The 17,193-nt window shown below is 38.2% G+C and overlaps 1 protein-coding gene and 1 pseudogene across 2 annotated transcripts in view; one reads left to right on the forward strand and one right to left on the reverse strand.

Moving 5' to 3' along the window:
• LOC144650836 (NACHT, LRR and PYD domains-containing protein 4-like) overlaps window positions 1–17,193 on the forward strand; it is a 98,616-nt pseudogene that overhangs the window by 63,576 nt on the left and 17,847 nt on the right. The gene's annotated exons all lie outside the window — the stretch shown is intronic.
• Window positions 77–8,516, reverse strand: LOC144650833 (uncharacterized). Its single transcript, XM_078510595.1, has 3 exons — window positions 7,702–8,516; window positions 5,078–6,066; window positions 77–2,062 (listed from the first exon to the last, which is right to left on the reverse strand). Exons 1-3 carry the CDS (start codon window positions 8,021–8,023, stop codon window positions 1,736–1,738), a joined length of 1,638 nt encoding a protein of 545 aa, XP_078366721.1. The 5' UTR covers window positions 8,024–8,516; the 3' UTR covers window positions 77–1,735.

Genomic DNA, 17,193 nt, shown 5'->3' on the forward strand with positions numbered 1-17,193 from the left:
CACCTCTTTACCAAACAGCAAGGTAAGATACCTAGTTTTAGTGCGATATAAAAAAAAATTGAAGACAGAATTTAATTGTTTGCATTTTATTAAGGAAAGTATCTTGCTTTTATTTATTTACAGCCGAATTTTTCCAATTTGTTTCAGGTTATTACAATTATTTCCTATTATTTTATTGATGTAATATTTTGTTTACTATTATTTTCATTTCATATTGAATCATTTCATTACTGACTATTTACATCTCATCTTATATGAGTACAACATAACTTCTAATTAGTAAATTGTTAGCTACGTAGCGTGGTTTCCGCAGCTGAGCCGTAAGAAATCACAAACAATAATACAAAACATCTTTACCCCAAATAAAAAAACGCTACTTAACTCTAAACCACCAGGGCCCAAAGTCCTCAACATCAAATAAAACTCGCGACCTTCGTTAGCGTGAAATGTCAGCGGTCTCTTTGCCTCTCCACCCAAGTCCCGGACGGGCAAATTTTACCCAGGACTCAATTGGGTCGAGAGATAAGAAAACCACTCGCATTTCAAGGTAGACAGTTTTCTATTGCTATCGTAATTTAGTTTTGATACAAAACTATCATTTTTTTCACGTTTGTGTATTGTATGTATTTTTTTTGTAAAATCAAATTGAAACTAAACTTAACCATTTATTAAATAAAAGTAGCGTCATCTCTAGGTAGAAAAGTCCGCAAACAAAAGTTTTGTCTTTAAACTTTAAAATAATTACAAACGAGTACCCGCGCTATGCCGGAAAATACAAAATGGGAGCCTGAAAATAAGCTAGCCGAAGGTCCCATTATTGGTCTTATTTAAAACCATTTTCGTACCCAGACTGCCGCTTGTCCCTCTTAGCCGGCTGAGCCTGGGGCACGAGGAACAAGTGGCTCTGGGGAAACATGATTTGATTGGCTAGATGTTTAACAAAGAGAAAGTTAATCAAGCCAATCAAATCAACCGAAGTAAAATACCTCACAACAAAGGGATTTTAAAACGATCGATTTGATTTGCTTAAATATCCTTTGTAAAAGATCTAGCCAATCAAATCATGTGTCCCCAGAGCCACTTGCTCCTCGTGCCCCAGGCTCAGCCGGTTAAGAGGGACAAGCGGGTCTGGGGACGAGAATGATTTAAAACTTTAATGAACCATCTTGTAAGTAGATATTTGTTACTAACATCTACTAATTATCTTTTTTCTCTCTTTTTAACTGTTTAGCGAAAGGATACTTTACAAAAAGAATATTTCTGGCGTGGCGTAAACAACACCACAATTCAAACGTAGTTTTTATGTTTTACGGTTTTTCCTTCGTCTTATAAAACAAGGACATCTCCAACGTCTGCTCTGTGGTAGCAGGGGTCCAATTTATCAATTCTTGCAATCGCTGCGTGAATCGCGATTAGTTGAAATACTTCCAAATCCTTCTGTCTCATAGACTGCTTACGTCGCCAGAAGTTCTAGCATTTGGACATCCTCAAGACTTGAAGTCGAGGGCGTTGTCTTGTTATTTACACTTCTTATGCTTGGCCAGAAGTCTGGGACGGCTTCTTGTCACGTGGTCAGCGAACACGTGATTTGCCTTTCTTCCTTGTTTTGATTGGCTAACCTGCTCCAGGTCTTAGCACAATTCCTGCGGTACTCCTCTACTCGTGCCAACTTTATCTATGATTAATTCACCATGTTTTTAATCATGGTCTTCAGTTGGTTAGCCGCCAGCCTTCGTCACCTGTTTATAGGCTGACGAGAAGTTTCATTCAATGCTATCGTTTCCTTAACCGAATGATTCCCTTTCTCGTCCTTTGTCTGGCCAGCAAAACCATTTAAAATCACAGAACTCTTGTCAAACACTTCGAGCGAAAGAGGATTGTTGCTTTGGTCGTGCTTATTATTTGTCGGTTTATGTTTGTTTGTAAAAACGATTTTATGTTCTTCAGCCTCTAACGTGGGTTCTTCCCTTGGGTTTGACCGTTCTTCCTGATCTGTTGGTGCTGGGGAGGGTATTGGCGAAGAGCGTGGCGTTGGAACAGGAGTTATCTGGACTTGAACAACCTAAACAAATTTGAAGACAATAATGAGAGGTGTTAGCATTCAGAACACGACTGACACTTCAATTATGTTCATCGCTTAGTTATCGGCGCGTTAGAAACTTTCTTCTGATATAAGTGAAATAAATTGTAATAAAATTTAAGTTACATCAGGCCTTCTAAGAGGCTCACAAACATACTAAGATCATCGAAGAAAATACAATAGTAGTTTAACGTCGTAAAAACAATACCCGGTGAATGAAAAAACGTATTTAGGAAGTGAGGATGGTTAGCAGAGTCGAGCATGGAATTCGTTTTCATTTGGAAGCAACTTAAAAAAAGGTTAGGCTTATAGCGTTTTCAACCCACGCTCGGACGCTAAAGTTTGAAAATAGTCTTACAAATCGTTCACAAAAATGCCTTCCGCTTACGACTAAGTTTGGTTTCACATTTCTCCATAAATAAAAGGAATTTCAGCTCTTTGTTTATTGCAACATAGATTGGGCAAAAGAAATTTAGCACTTAGTAGTTTCACCATGCGGATTTCATGAGGATTTTATCGTCAAGCTAAACGGGAATTAGAAATATGATGCGGAACCAAAAAAGCAATGTATTAAAATTTTTGACGAATTCCCTGATTTCAGTGCTTAGAGCAAGGCGAAAAAGACAAAAAAATTCGCTTTAAACAAATTAAATGGACAGATTTGCTCGAAATTATTCTGAAATAAGCACAGTTTAGTAACACCATCCGGTCTGTCAGTGCAAATAATATAAGTCCAGAGTGGTTAACTGGATAAAAGTTAATTTTCTAAACAGGACCCTAGTCAGCCTCCACCATTTTCGATGGCATCGAATTCGAATGAAAATTGCATGGTGAAGCGAAATCTTATTGCATTGCTGTAAGTTGTGTTACTGGCAGACTGTTTAATTACCTTTAGCAGTTTCACAGTGAACTATTTCGTTTAGACATGCTCCGGGTAAAATATAATACCGAAATTCTCGCATGTAAACAAAAACAAAGGTTTGGCTGACTAGGGTCCTTTAACATCGGAACAGAATAAGCGATTTAACCTCCCCTGGCCGGTAGCTGTAATTCTCAGCTGTTACATTCCATAAAGTTGGGCCGAGTTTTTTTATAAGCCAATAGTCAACGAGGCGCAGCCGAATTGACCACCTCTCACAGAAAAGGGCGAGTAGTCTACTTGTTTTAGGAGACACTCTAAAGAATTGCAGTCAAAAACTAGCATTCTTGTGTACGTCTTTTTAAGCCAAAAATCAAGAACACTTTTCCCTTACAAGGGCAACAAGGAAAACAATGGGAGAACCATTCTGAAGAATCGCGCATTTGGGTCTGTTAATTTTGGATGGTTGTTACATGTTATTTAAAGTTTTATCGCGATTTTTGGATGGTCTCAATTTCTTGGGAGCTTTACGATGTGCTATTCATTAAGTTAACCATGTTTGGTCAGTTTTGTTGGTAGAACTAAGTCTAAAAACGCCGAAGAAAATTGTTGGTCCCATCGCAAATTTCTTCATAATTTTCACCCGCGGAATTTATGGAACATCAAATATAGAAAAAGCGGTAACCTAATCTAAGCTAATTTTTCGTTTTGACTTCGGATCCATGTGCATCGACATTTTTGAGCTACTTGCCATGTTGTCTCCTCTGTAATTAGCTGTATAAATGGCTACTGTTGACGATTTTGGAGCCTGTTATGTCCTAAGGGGAATTGCAAACAGGTTGAGTGGAATTCGTTAAAGCTGTTACGTAAGTTTACTGAACATCGCTGAATTTAATAAATTGTTTTGGAATTTATGTAACTGCTGAGGCCGTGTTCACGATGGATTTGTCATCATAAGTGAAACAATGCAATCTATTCGCCCATGGATAGAAATTGCATCGGTTCTCCGGAAGATAAGTTTAATTTCGTAGTGTGAAGCGAGAATGAATATCATTACTTAAAAACACGGTTCATTATAAAGGAAATGCAGCTGTCAAAAGAACACGTCACGGAGAAAAACAACTTACAGCTTGCTAATTCAGAAAAATGTTTTGGGCCGTGTTTCGGAGCTAAGCGACATGTTTTTTGTTAAAAACCACTGCGTTATATGTCTACCTCGCCATGGCCCGAAGCCAAATGGGAGTTTGTTCAACGGATAAACAAAGCTGAAATAATGATTATCAAATAACTAGTGAGGTTATTTCATCCAGAATAATTATCCTTCAATTAGGCTGTCAAACAAAGGTCTGCGACACGAACAAAGTGTTTCTTTGAACGCAAAGTTTAGTGTTTTGCATAAAACTCCATATCGCATCCCGGTCTGTTCCATAGTATTAACATTGAAGTAAGACAATTATTAATGACTAAAAATACTTTTTATGTTAAACAAACTTATTTAAAGCCCAGGCTAAAGATAAGAAAAATTCCTGAAATTTCCTTTCGGAGTGCCTGGCAGAAAGGCGTTTACCTTTCATTCGAAAACGTGTGCAACTTTAAGGCGGCGCATTGAATATTGATGCGACTTCATCTTATTTTAATTTCTGAGCAATTCGAACATAAAAACAAGCGAAATTACAGGTGATTCTATTGAAAATGTGACATCCTTATGTATTATTCCACAACTTCTTTGTTTCGAAAGGACCATTATTGACATCAAAGTCTTACCACATCACTCGCACGTCAAAACAAGAATAAAAATTCACTTAAGGGTTGCGATAACAGACTGTCCCATTTTACAGAGCAGTATTTGACAAGAAAGTCGTTAAAAACATCACCGGCGGCTGTTCTAGCATCACTACTGCTTCCTTGACGACAGCTTAACTCGCAACTGCGAGGTATTTTTTCCCACAAACTTTCACATCGACAAAATAAAGACAAAGTGTTGTTAAGTCTCGGAAATTAGTTAGAAAATATTGTACATCTCTTCCGCTATTCTTAGCATGGTTAACGAAAACAGCGGACAAATTATAATTATTTATGCCCGTTTTAAAAAACAAATTACGTACTCATAGGGCAAAATAAAGAATATTTTTACTTACGAGTTCGTTTTTGCTCCCCGTTTTCTCCGTTAACGTATTTCTCCGCGAATTCTCATTAGTTGGAGCAAGTTCTCTCTCTATTTCGTCGTGGCTGTCGCTTCTATTTTCAAAAGAGGATAGAGTAGAAAACTTTCTATCCATTGGTTCATTTATCACTCCTTCAGGGCCAACTGGAGCAATTTTATTATGAAACATTAACTTAGGTTTGCTGGAGTTTTGAGGAGACCCCTCGCTTTCTGGAGTACCATCACAAGGCATATTACTTCTATTCAAATGAAGTATAGGAGTCGGGCCTTGAAAATCCATGTTATCCGCGGACTGACTTCGATCTAAATTCGATCCTGCGTCCAACCCGCGTACAATGGAAGAGTTAACCTTCGGTGGTATTCTCGGCGGACGTACTGCATCGTTCGACGGATTGGGAGCCATTCCCAGCTTCCGTAGCGCTTTAGAGTTCAGATTATTTCCAAACCGTATCGTTTCGAAAGGATCAGGCATTGCAATAAGCTTCGTTTTTTCCTCAATAACTCCGCTTATTGAAACGATAACGCCAGACATAACGGCAAGTCCAACCACCATGTAGATGAGGTTAAGGAACTCCAACACAACAGGAGTGGCGTCATCATTTAAGTAGTTATTTTTAACATACACAGGTACAAAATCGCCGAAGCCGATAGTCGTTAGAGTTACAAAGCAAAAATAAACAGATTCAAAGTACGTCCAATCCTCCAAAGCTTTAAATCCAAACGCTGGGAAAATGATAATGCACAAGAGTAAAATGAACGCTATTATGGCGGTCTTGATTTCCAGTTTTTCCGTCTCTCTGTTGTAGACTTTTCTTTCGAACATTTTCACAATAGTGGAAATTCCTTCGGAGATACGGTTACCCACGGAACGGAGGGTTAACCCCGTTAGAGGGATACCCACCAAGGCGTAGAAGATACAGAAAAAACGTCCCCAAAAGGAAGTAGGTACTAAATGGCCGTAACCTGTTAGATAAAGAAAAATGCAAACAAACTTTTAGGAGAAAATGAGCACACACAAGAAATACGACACATTACGTGCAGCGGAATGGCAAGCTATTTACCAAGAACTATTAACTTTATTCTTGCGCAAAGGCAAAAACAAAAATTTCTCAGTTGTGCCGATTCAACTTTCTTTTCAGGCTCAAAATTTTAGTGCGCAGTCGTTATTTATAAGATGAGAAAGCCTTCCAATTGTAATACATCACGGTGAGATGTCATCCATACCATGTTAAGCTCTTACAAATATTTGTATGAAAGCGACATCTGAGTTAAATACAGATCCCTTTTAAGCCCGATGAAGCTGTTATTAATTTGCTTGGACTATAAACGCGTCTCAGTTTTGATCATTATAACCGGGAACTTTCTTAATAATATAAACGAAAACCTTTGATAGGAAAATTTATTGCACCAGTCGGGACACTTAAGCTTGAACTCCTAAACTTGCACTTTTTAAATTGCACGCCTAAACATTGCCCTTGCTGATTATGGTACATTAGCATTCGAGCTAAGAAATACTTAACCATCAGATATCTTGTTTATCTAAAGCATTTGAGTGCTTTGTTGTGGAAAACGACCACATTGCGTTTTGCGGCTAGAATCTGCGAGGCGGGTCGAACAAAAACAAGCATATCGAAAATATAAACTTTGTTAGTACCGAAATATATACCCGATTTCTTTTAAGGACAAAGAAATTGGCAATTTTGTATGGTAAAATTGCAAGCGGCTATTCCCGTTGTCTGGCAAGTGTAAATGTTTGAGCTTCGAATAGTAAAGTAATTTTTTCCACGCTTCTCGTATCTTTGAACACGTTTTATTATACTTCCGTTGAAATTGGCTTGCGTAATGTATTATGATATTACCTATATATATGATTAACCGAAGAGAAATGACTAGGCATTACTGCTGTCCAATATAGCGTGGATTATAAAAGAGTGTTCCGTGCCGTGGCAACGTTTTTAAGAATGGCTCTTCGCTTTTCTATACATTTAATAGCGAAATTGACGAGTGGAAGCGAACTTATTCTCTTGCGCCCATTGTGAAAATTTTAAGAGGTTTATGCATTGCCGACCAATTTGGCATATTGAAATCACATTTTGAGAGATGAAATAAAAAGCATTCGTTCACACTGTGCGATTGGATTTCCAATCCTATAATGCGGCGAAATATTTTTACTGTCGTACAGCTTCCTCGCGCCTTGCTAGATGCTTTTTCTTCGGTGCATTTAAAGCCTAAAAATTTAAATATTAAACAATCATTGTACACAGCTGCCTCGTTGAGACGAAGCCAAAATTGACCGAATCGCTGATGTCTCCGGATCACTGCTACTCCGAAAAACTGTGGATCGAATCTTGCAACAATAAATCTATGTTATAAAGATTATCGATCGAAGAATTGGTTAGCGCCATAGCGGAAGAATAGATGATGATTTTGGCTTGCAAATGATAGCTCCCATGTAGCTCGTATTCAGTCTGTTGCTAAGGCAGATTAGTCCCTAAGACGTTATAGCGCGGGTTTCAAGCAAGCGACAAAATGCGCGCTTCGCGAAATCCATTTTATCACAACAGTATATGACTTTGCGGTACATGTATGTAAACTTACCAATTGTAGTAACTACATTTCCAGCGAAGAAAAATGCGTTCATAAAATGCCACTGAAACCTAGAAGGATATCCTCCACTCTGTAAATCGAAGCCCAGTTCTATGGCTCTCTTGAGTTTCTGAAGAAAATCTTTCATGTCATCGCCTGATATATTGTACTTATTCTCGAAGTTGTTCTTTAAGTCCTCGAACTTAAATTCCTCCCGTTGTTTCTTCTCGTTGTGCAGCTCGATCGCTTGAAAAATGGCTGCTCCGACAAGAAGGTAGACGAGAAATAACACAATCCTTATAATCAACTTCTTTGTGTTTTGACTTAATGCCATAATTAAGCCGGAGTAACATAGGGAAGAAAAGTTGTGGCAATCATACAACCTTCTACGACTTCACATTATCTGATACAGCCGTGTACGCCACTGGCGAACCGGAGCGCCGCGAAGAGAAAAACATGATAATAATACGCGCTTGCCGCTAGATTACTCGTTGTTTGGTTGGTAGGCTTGACAATGTGGCTTGAACAGAAGACGTTACTACCTTCAACACCTGTTCCACAGAGCATGCGCACACAAATCTCTTTGCCAGTGGCAAGCCTTCATTAAAGTTGCTTCGCTAATTACAGCAAGTCGGATGGGAAACCGTTGAATCGAAGCCCTCCCGCAAGCCGCAAAATAGAGCTCTATTTTCATCTTATTTTATTTATTTTTTCCTTGTTATTCGCGACCGGGAATTTCTCTGAAAACCCCGCACACGTTTAACATGTAGCTAAAGATAAGATTTCCGATCATGTAGTCGTAAATAAAAGGCTGTTGTGACGTCACTGTGATGATGTTGAATATTATGTCGACCATGCAGTGTAGAATGTTCTCTCTCTCGCTCGCGTTCAAGTCACTTTATTGTCTAGCGGACGGTGTAGCAAAAAAAACAATGTCTCGACCGAGGATCGGATATCGTTTGTTTTTTCCTTCCTTCTCTTAAAAAAAAGTTCCGTGTTAAAAATTTTGTTTTAATGCAAAATAAAAAATTCAATTTCTTTAGAAACAGGGAGGAACAGGTATAATTTGAGATATAAAAAATTGCGCGCCCTCCCGTTTCTCTATTAAAATTCTCTATAGCCGCCAGTGGTATTAAATGAGTTTTAAGCTAAAAAATAAAGACACATTTATTATTGATTCTGCTCTTCGGCTCGGAGAAACATTCATTTTAGTACAAATTTCTCCCTTTTTACTAATTAACACTCAAGGAGTTTTGTAGTGAACATGATAGCAGACCGCACAAAGTGTGTTTGTATGTTTACATGTTAGGGAAAGTAAGTTAGACTCGTGCTTCAAATTAAATCCTTGCCGAATATTCAAAACTGGTTAAATGGATAACGAGCCGAGATAAAACGCCTCAGAAGGGCAGAAAAGAGCGTTTACATAATTCATGTCCGTCTTGCATTTTTAAGTCGTCTGTTTTGGCTCCGTTTTCCAATTTTCCTCGTGTAAGCGTAAGGGTTTGTTTCATTACCGCAAAAATGGCGCCATGTATTGTGTTTTCAAATTAAAAGCATGCAGAGTTGGCCCTATTTTTCTTAATAAAGGCAGCCTGGAGTCTTGCTATTATGCTGGGTTTTGGCCATAAAAAACAAGTACAAAAGCCTTGCTAGAGGAAGCGTTGTTTCTTCAATGCTTGTCTCATTCGCTACAATAACATTTACGGGTCACCATGGAGATCTCTGGCAAACGATGCAATTTTTTACCTCAATGAATAGTAGAAGGTAGCACATCAATTCTAAATTGATCTGACAAATTGTTATTACCAGTTGCGGTGAATTTAAGATGCAAATTATTTAATGTTCGCTCGCCGAATATTATTTTGGCATCGTGAAACACGTTCAATTTTTTTCGCGAACGTCGCCAACAATAACTATAAGGCATTTCCTTATTCCAATTTTCTTGCTAACTATATTTATAGAAATTATTCATCGTCTGCCAGCAATAAAGCGTGTTTTTTAAAACCTTATATCTCTCTAATTTAAATTTAAATTTAAAATTAAGAATTTTTTGTCGTTTCTGTCAATTTTTGGCTATGAGTTAATAGACCTGAGGTGACGTGTGATAATTACAGGAGAAATATTTATCACTACTCAATATGAATGGACATTTAATTACTAGATACGACTCGTGACTTTTTTGTATTATGCGATATGGTGCACTGACGGGATATTTCTCAGAATGCTCCAGTAGATTTTGAGGCTTTAAACTGATTAAATGACAAGCATTTTTTTAAAAAAAGTGAATTCGACGCCCAATATAATGACAACGCAAGACAATTCGAATTGGACAATCATACCACGCGAAACTTGCAGCTGTAGTGACATCATGAAATAAAATAAACTCTTTGTAGCACGAGAAGTCGCCCTTCGATCCGGGAAATTACCCGACAGTCTTCTTAGTACTAGATGCAGTAAAGGAAAAATAATTAAATCCTATATTTGAAACACTCGTAAGAAGATCTAGTTTTGTTTTGATTTTTGTAGCGGTGCCCCAAGACAATTTTTGGGACAGACCTCGTGAAAAAAAGTGAATTTCTCCAATTTTAATTTTGATCATTCTCTGTGTACATTTGATAGTTCGCCGTTCTTAATTAGCTTCTTAAATTCGTCAGAACTTATTTTTGTTCTTACACTTTGGTTGCACCTTTTATCAAAATTGAACTTTCCTGCCACTTTACAATCTGACCGGATTTTTCACCCGAACTAGAGGAAAGGCGGGTCAGGGAAGGGGGGGGGGGGGCATACTCAAACGGGTTTCCCCCATCACCCTTGGAGATATATATGTAACTTAATTAAAGGTAACTTAAATTTCAAAGCACGTTTCTGACATGTGTTTATAATTTATACTTTCTAAACTTAAATAAGTACGCGATTGCAGAGCAGAGAAAAAAAAATCCCCTTTTCACTGTTCACCTCTCAGCCTTCTGTTCAAGCTGTCGATTAATTTCAGGTGAAGTCGCCTTATTAACAGATGTTGATAATTAATTTTCATCATGAACACTAAAAGGGAAGGCCCCGATTGGCCTGGAAAATTCACCGGAATATAGTTGGTGCATTGTTAAGTATAGTTTTCTAGTTAACGTTTTTTTTAAAAAAAAAAAAAAAAAAAAAAAAAAAAAAAGCTGCATGTAAGTTGCTGTGATCATTTACATACAGTGTCGTGCTTAATTTTGTTGTTTAATGACGATTTCTAACGCGACTCGCAGCACGTTTCACGCGTTTTATTTCTCACGTAACGCTAAATATTCAATCTGACAACTCCTCGTCTGATAGTAGCGTGACGAAAATTTAAAAGACGTTTCGAATTGGATTATTCCTTCTCATTGTACGGTTTATTCTGGTGCTTTCGTGCAATTTTTTGTAAAAAATCAAATCCACAAAAATCCACAAGGCCCGATTTTAATATAATTTTTGAGACCTTTCTGACTGAATCGTGATCGTTCAAATTACAAGTCACGTGACGATTTCGTCAAATTCCCATATATGGCACTAGCCATATGTGAGAGAAGCATTACCTCACGTGCCGCGTAACAGAGAATTATGTGATGTGTTCTTAATGACGACAAATCGACAGATTTGTTGTTAAGGTATATCACAACAATATTGCAATTCCATTTTCATAAAAAAACAAGATATTTAACAATTAGACTACAAGCCCGAGTTTTCTATGAGCAAATAGTCAACGAGGCGCAGCCGAGTTAACTATCGCTCATAGAAAACGAGGGCGAGTAGTCTAATTGTTTTAGTGTAGAAACTCTAAATGATTTCAGTCCAAATCCTACAATATTGTGCACTTTGAAGACAAAAGTCAAGAAAATTTAGCGCTTAAGAGCTACGCGAGTGCGCGACTGTTTTCTATCGGCGAATTGAAATCAGTGGGAGAACCAATCAGATTCGCGGATTTCCAATTGAACACAGCCGAGTTTCTACTAAAATGCATTATGATTATGCGTACAGATTAAATATCGTCCGTCAAGTGAATAGATAGAGTAAAGGACTGAGACGTCTGAAATTAATCCTTACACATTTAACTTACTAAGGAAGGAAAGGCCTTTTAACATGTTTTTTTTTCAATATTTCTATAGCAAAGTTTTTTTTTTAAGAAACAAAAACGTCTGATGACATATATCCTTAATGGAAGGTCACGTATTTAAATAGACGATGATATTGAATTCGAATGCGTGGGTATACAGCTGAACAATCAATACACACTACTTTGCAAAAGACATAATGAATGCGTGATTATCAATTTCCTTTTGTCGATAAGATTAATTATGAAACTTGTTCTTTCTGTAATTACGTCTTTTATCATAAATCATATATCCCAAAAATCGAAAATGCTGAAATATTCGCTGATAAAAATTGCACACGACTCGATTGGAGAAATCCTATTGAAAATCCCTGTGGAACCAATTGGATAAAATTCTCCTCGATCGTGAATTCCTTTTTGAGAATTAATTTTCTGTGATTCTTTTTTGGTTGTTTTTGCTATAAAAGAAGAGCTTGATATTTTATATCAACTAAGCTATACCAGTCAAAAGTTTTCAAGAATCATTACTTTCTTAGAGTGGCGAACATTATTGCTTTGTTGCCGTGTATCTATACATGTATACACAACGTGCCGAGCGAAGCCCAGGAGCTTGTTCGCAACGCGCGGGACTATTGCAAGCCCACGCGAGATTCTCACGCTCGTTCCAGTTCCTTTCGGTTATTTTCGCCTAACGAATGAGCTACAATATGAACTGTTTTACACTCTAATCCTTACTAAGCTGAAAACATTAAAACACGAGTCATAAGACCGCGCAAGCCCATTTACTTTGTTTTATACTTGCTACAGTCGAGGCTCTCTTTCAGACACCTCTATAAACGGAGTTTTACGGACACCTATCACCTGTTCCCATTATAGATTACAGATATAATAAGATATGCAATATCACGGAAAAGATAGTGGTGCGTATTGAAGACCTGATCAGTAACTTAGTTAAAACGGATATAGACGGCAAACTGATCCTGACGGCTAAAGCGGTCAAAAATAAACAAAGTGGATGAATTGTCCGTATTAGACTAATACGGACAATTTACCTCGTAGTAAAGAGACCAAAATTCATATAAAATTCTAACTCTGTAATCTGTAATAGGGACACCCATAGGCGTACGGGCAATTTTTTGCCAGGGGGGGGCTGAGACATTTGCCCAAAAACTTCTCGCAAGTTGCCCAAATTTTTACGAAACAGTCAAGACGAAATAAGGGTCATACGATGCACTAACATATGCTTAAAAATGAAGTGAAAATTTGTTAAATAAGAATCTATCATATCAGCTCATAAAACATGTTAAAAGAAATAGCTGTCTCTACCATTTCGACAGCCGAAGATGTCAGCTATGATGTTGACTACAAAGTTATGCTTATTTATATAATGCTAATAAGTGCGATGACAAGTATTAATTTAGGCCAAGTAGAAAACAAATGTTTCTCTCCCGGATTTCTATAAAAGAGAGAGCGGGCAGGCTCATTTATTGTTATTTTGTTGCATTCCATACCTGTGTTGTTCGAATATCGATATTTTATCCTCCATCGTCAAATTCTCTAGGCCAGAAAATAAATTCTGCAAGGTAATTGACCTATCCAGTACGAACCTAGCGTAACGCGGGTTTAAAGTTTTTTGTTCTTTCTAACTTTTCCAAAAACAAATAATAAAAAAAGAGAGGCGGCCCAAAAAATGAAGCGGGCGGGGACAAAAACATTTGTTTTGTTTTTTTACTTGGCCATACTGAAACGTTGTTGCCCCATCAGGTGCTGCAGAGGTACGTTTTCAATCTGCGCAACGCACTGAATGATCGTTCTGCAGAACACGATGTAGCAGGTATCACTGCATGGATATGAACCACGTAAAGAAAACTCTGAAAAATTATCAAATAGATCATTCCCTTGCATTGTCTCCAGCATTTCTCGATTTCTGAAACAGTTATGAAGCCTAATCCGCGCACACGACGAAAACTCGCGCACATTTTCTGCTCGGCTTCCAGAATCTCGCCGAAAAGCCCTGTGAACGAGGTTGATCTTCCAAGTAATATTCATTGTCAAACTTGAAAACGTCGGCCTGACTTTTTCAAGTTCTAGGCCACTACTTTCCTATCCGTCCATAGCCAAACCAAATTTTAATATTTTTTTACTAGTATTTTGCAGTTGAGCATATAGACTGTCCACAGCCCTCTATTTTTCGTGTTTTTCGATCGATGAGCGCGTGGTGAGAACGGCGAGAGAACTGGAAGCCAGCGCAAAACGGAAGAAGCCCCCCCTTCCCCCGCGCGCTCGCTTCGTTTGCTTTTTTGCGTTGAAAAATCGAGACAGTCTATAAGTTGAGCAAAGCCCGGTCACTGTTCGTGGATTTCCAATTCAATAATACCAACACCTTCATTGCATTTTCAAGTAGCACTAAATAATGGTGACACAGTCCCTTTAATACACAGAACTTCGGGCGAAGTAGTAAGAGTGTTGGAATCCGGATTGTTGAGATTTTCGTCTTTGAGCGTTGACCGGGGTCGCTAGATTGTGTCCTTTATTGGCAATAGCGGACACCCTAGACACACAGTGCCTTGCTGCCCAACCGTAATTATGTTGGGTACGTACCAATAAAATGTCATCTCTTTACATGAGAGTTTTCGTCCCAGGATGAATTCATCTCGGTGTCTGGTCATTTTCTTGTTGCTGTTTACATGATGATACATGATTTCGTCCCAGGATGAGTTCATCCCGGGACGATTTCATCCCGGGATGAAACACCGGGATGAAATGTCATCCCGGGATGAAACGTGACGAAAAATCCCATGTAAACAGTCCTTCCCGGGATGAAATGTAATGTTATGTAAGCACGGGCGAGACGACAACACGCTCATGTAAAATGAAATTTTTTTCATCCCGGGACGAAACTCATCTCGGCTCTCATGTAAAGAGGCCCTTAAAAGAGGAGTTGGTCCTGGGGCCGAGGGCGAGTAGTACTATTTCAAAGACGAGTGCGAGTGTTTCATCACGATTTCCAAACACGAGAAAACAGATGAAAGCAAAAGAAACAATACAAAATTATGCAGTGTCGTATTTTTTCCCATTTTTCTTTAAAATGCCTTGTATGTGTGATTTGTTGTATTCAGTCGGCATTCATTGTATTTGTGAGCTTTTGTTTTTAATTATCCAATAGTTTCGCGTTGCACCAAATTTGTATTCTAAAAGCGTTGTGAACTTGAAGGGATTTACATATTGTTTTAGCCATGGCAGAAGGAAGGTTTCGCTCCCCGAAAACAATCGAGGAAGAAGAACTTTGCGTAGAGAGAGCAGTACCGAAGTCTACCAGATATAAAAATAAGTGGGCAATAGGGATTTTTGAGGATTGGCAACGAGTGCGAAGTGTCAATGTTCCAATACTCGAGGTTGGTGGAGTTTTTAAAGAGTATGAATTGCACAAAGTTCAGCCGCTTACACTAGGCTAGCTAGTAAGTGCGACAATTAGTGTCGATTCCAGCAGTGAGTCCGTGTCACGGAAGGTAGAAAAAGTTTCTCAGAATGTGGATATGGATACTATGCCAGTCTGTTTTGGCGACTTTAAGAAATGTACTGTAAACTTTAATTTCAAATGACTTAGGCTTGTCAGTTTGTAATTTGAAATGTTTTTCCTGGTCATTGTTTATTAAAAATTAATGATTCATGTAAAGCTGTGTTTGAGTAATATATGAATATGCAGATTAAGAACAATTTTTTCACTAGTGATGAAAACGTGATGAAACACTAGTGATGAAAACGTGATGAAACACTAGTGATTTTCAACTGGTGTTTCATTGAGTTTCCAACTCATCCACCTGACCCGAATGGGGCGCTCTGGTTGGCTTATAACGTCATGAATTATTAATGAGTTTGAGAAATATATATAATCGTTTATTAGTAGTACTGAAGAAACCATATCGATAGTAAAAATCTTTAAACAAGCTGGACGAAAAAAGCGTCACTTCATACAGATTGAAACATTTTTTTAATTTTCAGTCTTGTAATCAAGTCTACGAAACATGTTTGGAAATATAAAACGAGCATGGGCTAAGCACTTTGAAAGTTGCACATTGAGAAAATGTTTGGATATTTTCGGAAGTGTCGTGTTTGAAAAATTCTTCGGCTTCGGTAGGACCGATTCAAGTGATCGAATCTTCCGGGAATAGAACAATGCAAATACACATGTAAAGGACTGATTCTCGACACGAGAAGAGACAGAAATGCATTTGTGCTAAAATGAAGTAAAGTCCGTCTGCATGATGTCTTGTGTACAGCTCATTTAGGTCAGCTCAAAACTAGTCAACAGGGACGAATTGCCTGGGACGGATCAGATCAATGTGTAGTGGTTTAGTTTTTCGACGAATAATCCGCTTGCTGTTGCAATTTGCTTTAATCGCCTGATAATCTGTCTTTTTAAGGCCAACTAAATTCATACGTCGCGCCGACTGCTAATTTAAGCGACAAACATTGTACTGATACACTTAGTTATATGTTATTTGTTTTCGGGCGTTGAACTGATTTGAAGGGATTTCAGGGAGTTTTCTGGTATGGTGACTTGAACAACACTTAACGGGCGCGGCTACGTCACGGGGATTTCGCAGATTTTTGGTCGAAACTGTTCTGAAATTAGCGGTAGGAAACTTAACCCATGAAGAATATATCTTTAAACATCTAGAGGAAGAGATGATATAACCTTAATTTGCTGATAGAAACCAAGCTATGGCCATAAATATCGAATTTGTGAAGACGCGGAAACAACTTGAAAAGTTAAGCCTTAATTTTTCAAATTGTTTCAATCCATTTCCATCCGAGCCATCTGCAGCCTAAGACGCTTGTTAACTGTTTCAAGGCTCTAATATAGCAATTTTTAATACAAATGGACCATTATTTTTAGGTTTTCAAAGACACAAATACCACTCTTAGGGCTGTTCAAAAATCTGGGAAAAGCCGTGACAAAGCCCATTTAACGGGCGGCTGAAATGTGACAGGGGTACCGGAGGGGGATAACAACTCTTGCAACGTTAGTGTGGCTTGAACTGTATCATATCGCTATGAATGTCGTCCCGAAGAATTTTGATTCTTTTCAAAATTTTGGTAAAAGTGATGTTCACTCTATAAAATAGCGTTAATTGCTGGTTTTCACTGTCACGCAATCAAAAAATAAATTCGAAACCATTCAACTACAGAAGCTATGAATTTCAAATATTATAGATGATAAATAGATAAACAATTTCGCCAAGTTTCGGGTCTGTACGGTGTACCGTTCGCGAGTTATTTCCCGAACCTTTCCACGCAAATTTATAAAGCTTAGTATGGAGACGCCATAACTGTGTCCTTCCAAGGGACACAGTAATGGCCGCCGTGATGTCAGAGAAACCATCTGGAACTCAGTTCTGTTTACAACAGCGGCTATCCTTGGCTTAAGA

This window comes from Oculina patagonica, chromosome 4 (assembly GCF_052425735.1).
Source record: "Oculina patagonica isolate OP01 chromosome 4, crgOcupat, whole genome shotgun sequence".
Lineage (NCBI taxonomy): Eukaryota > Metazoa > Cnidaria > Anthozoa > Scleractinia > Oculinidae > Oculina > Oculina patagonica.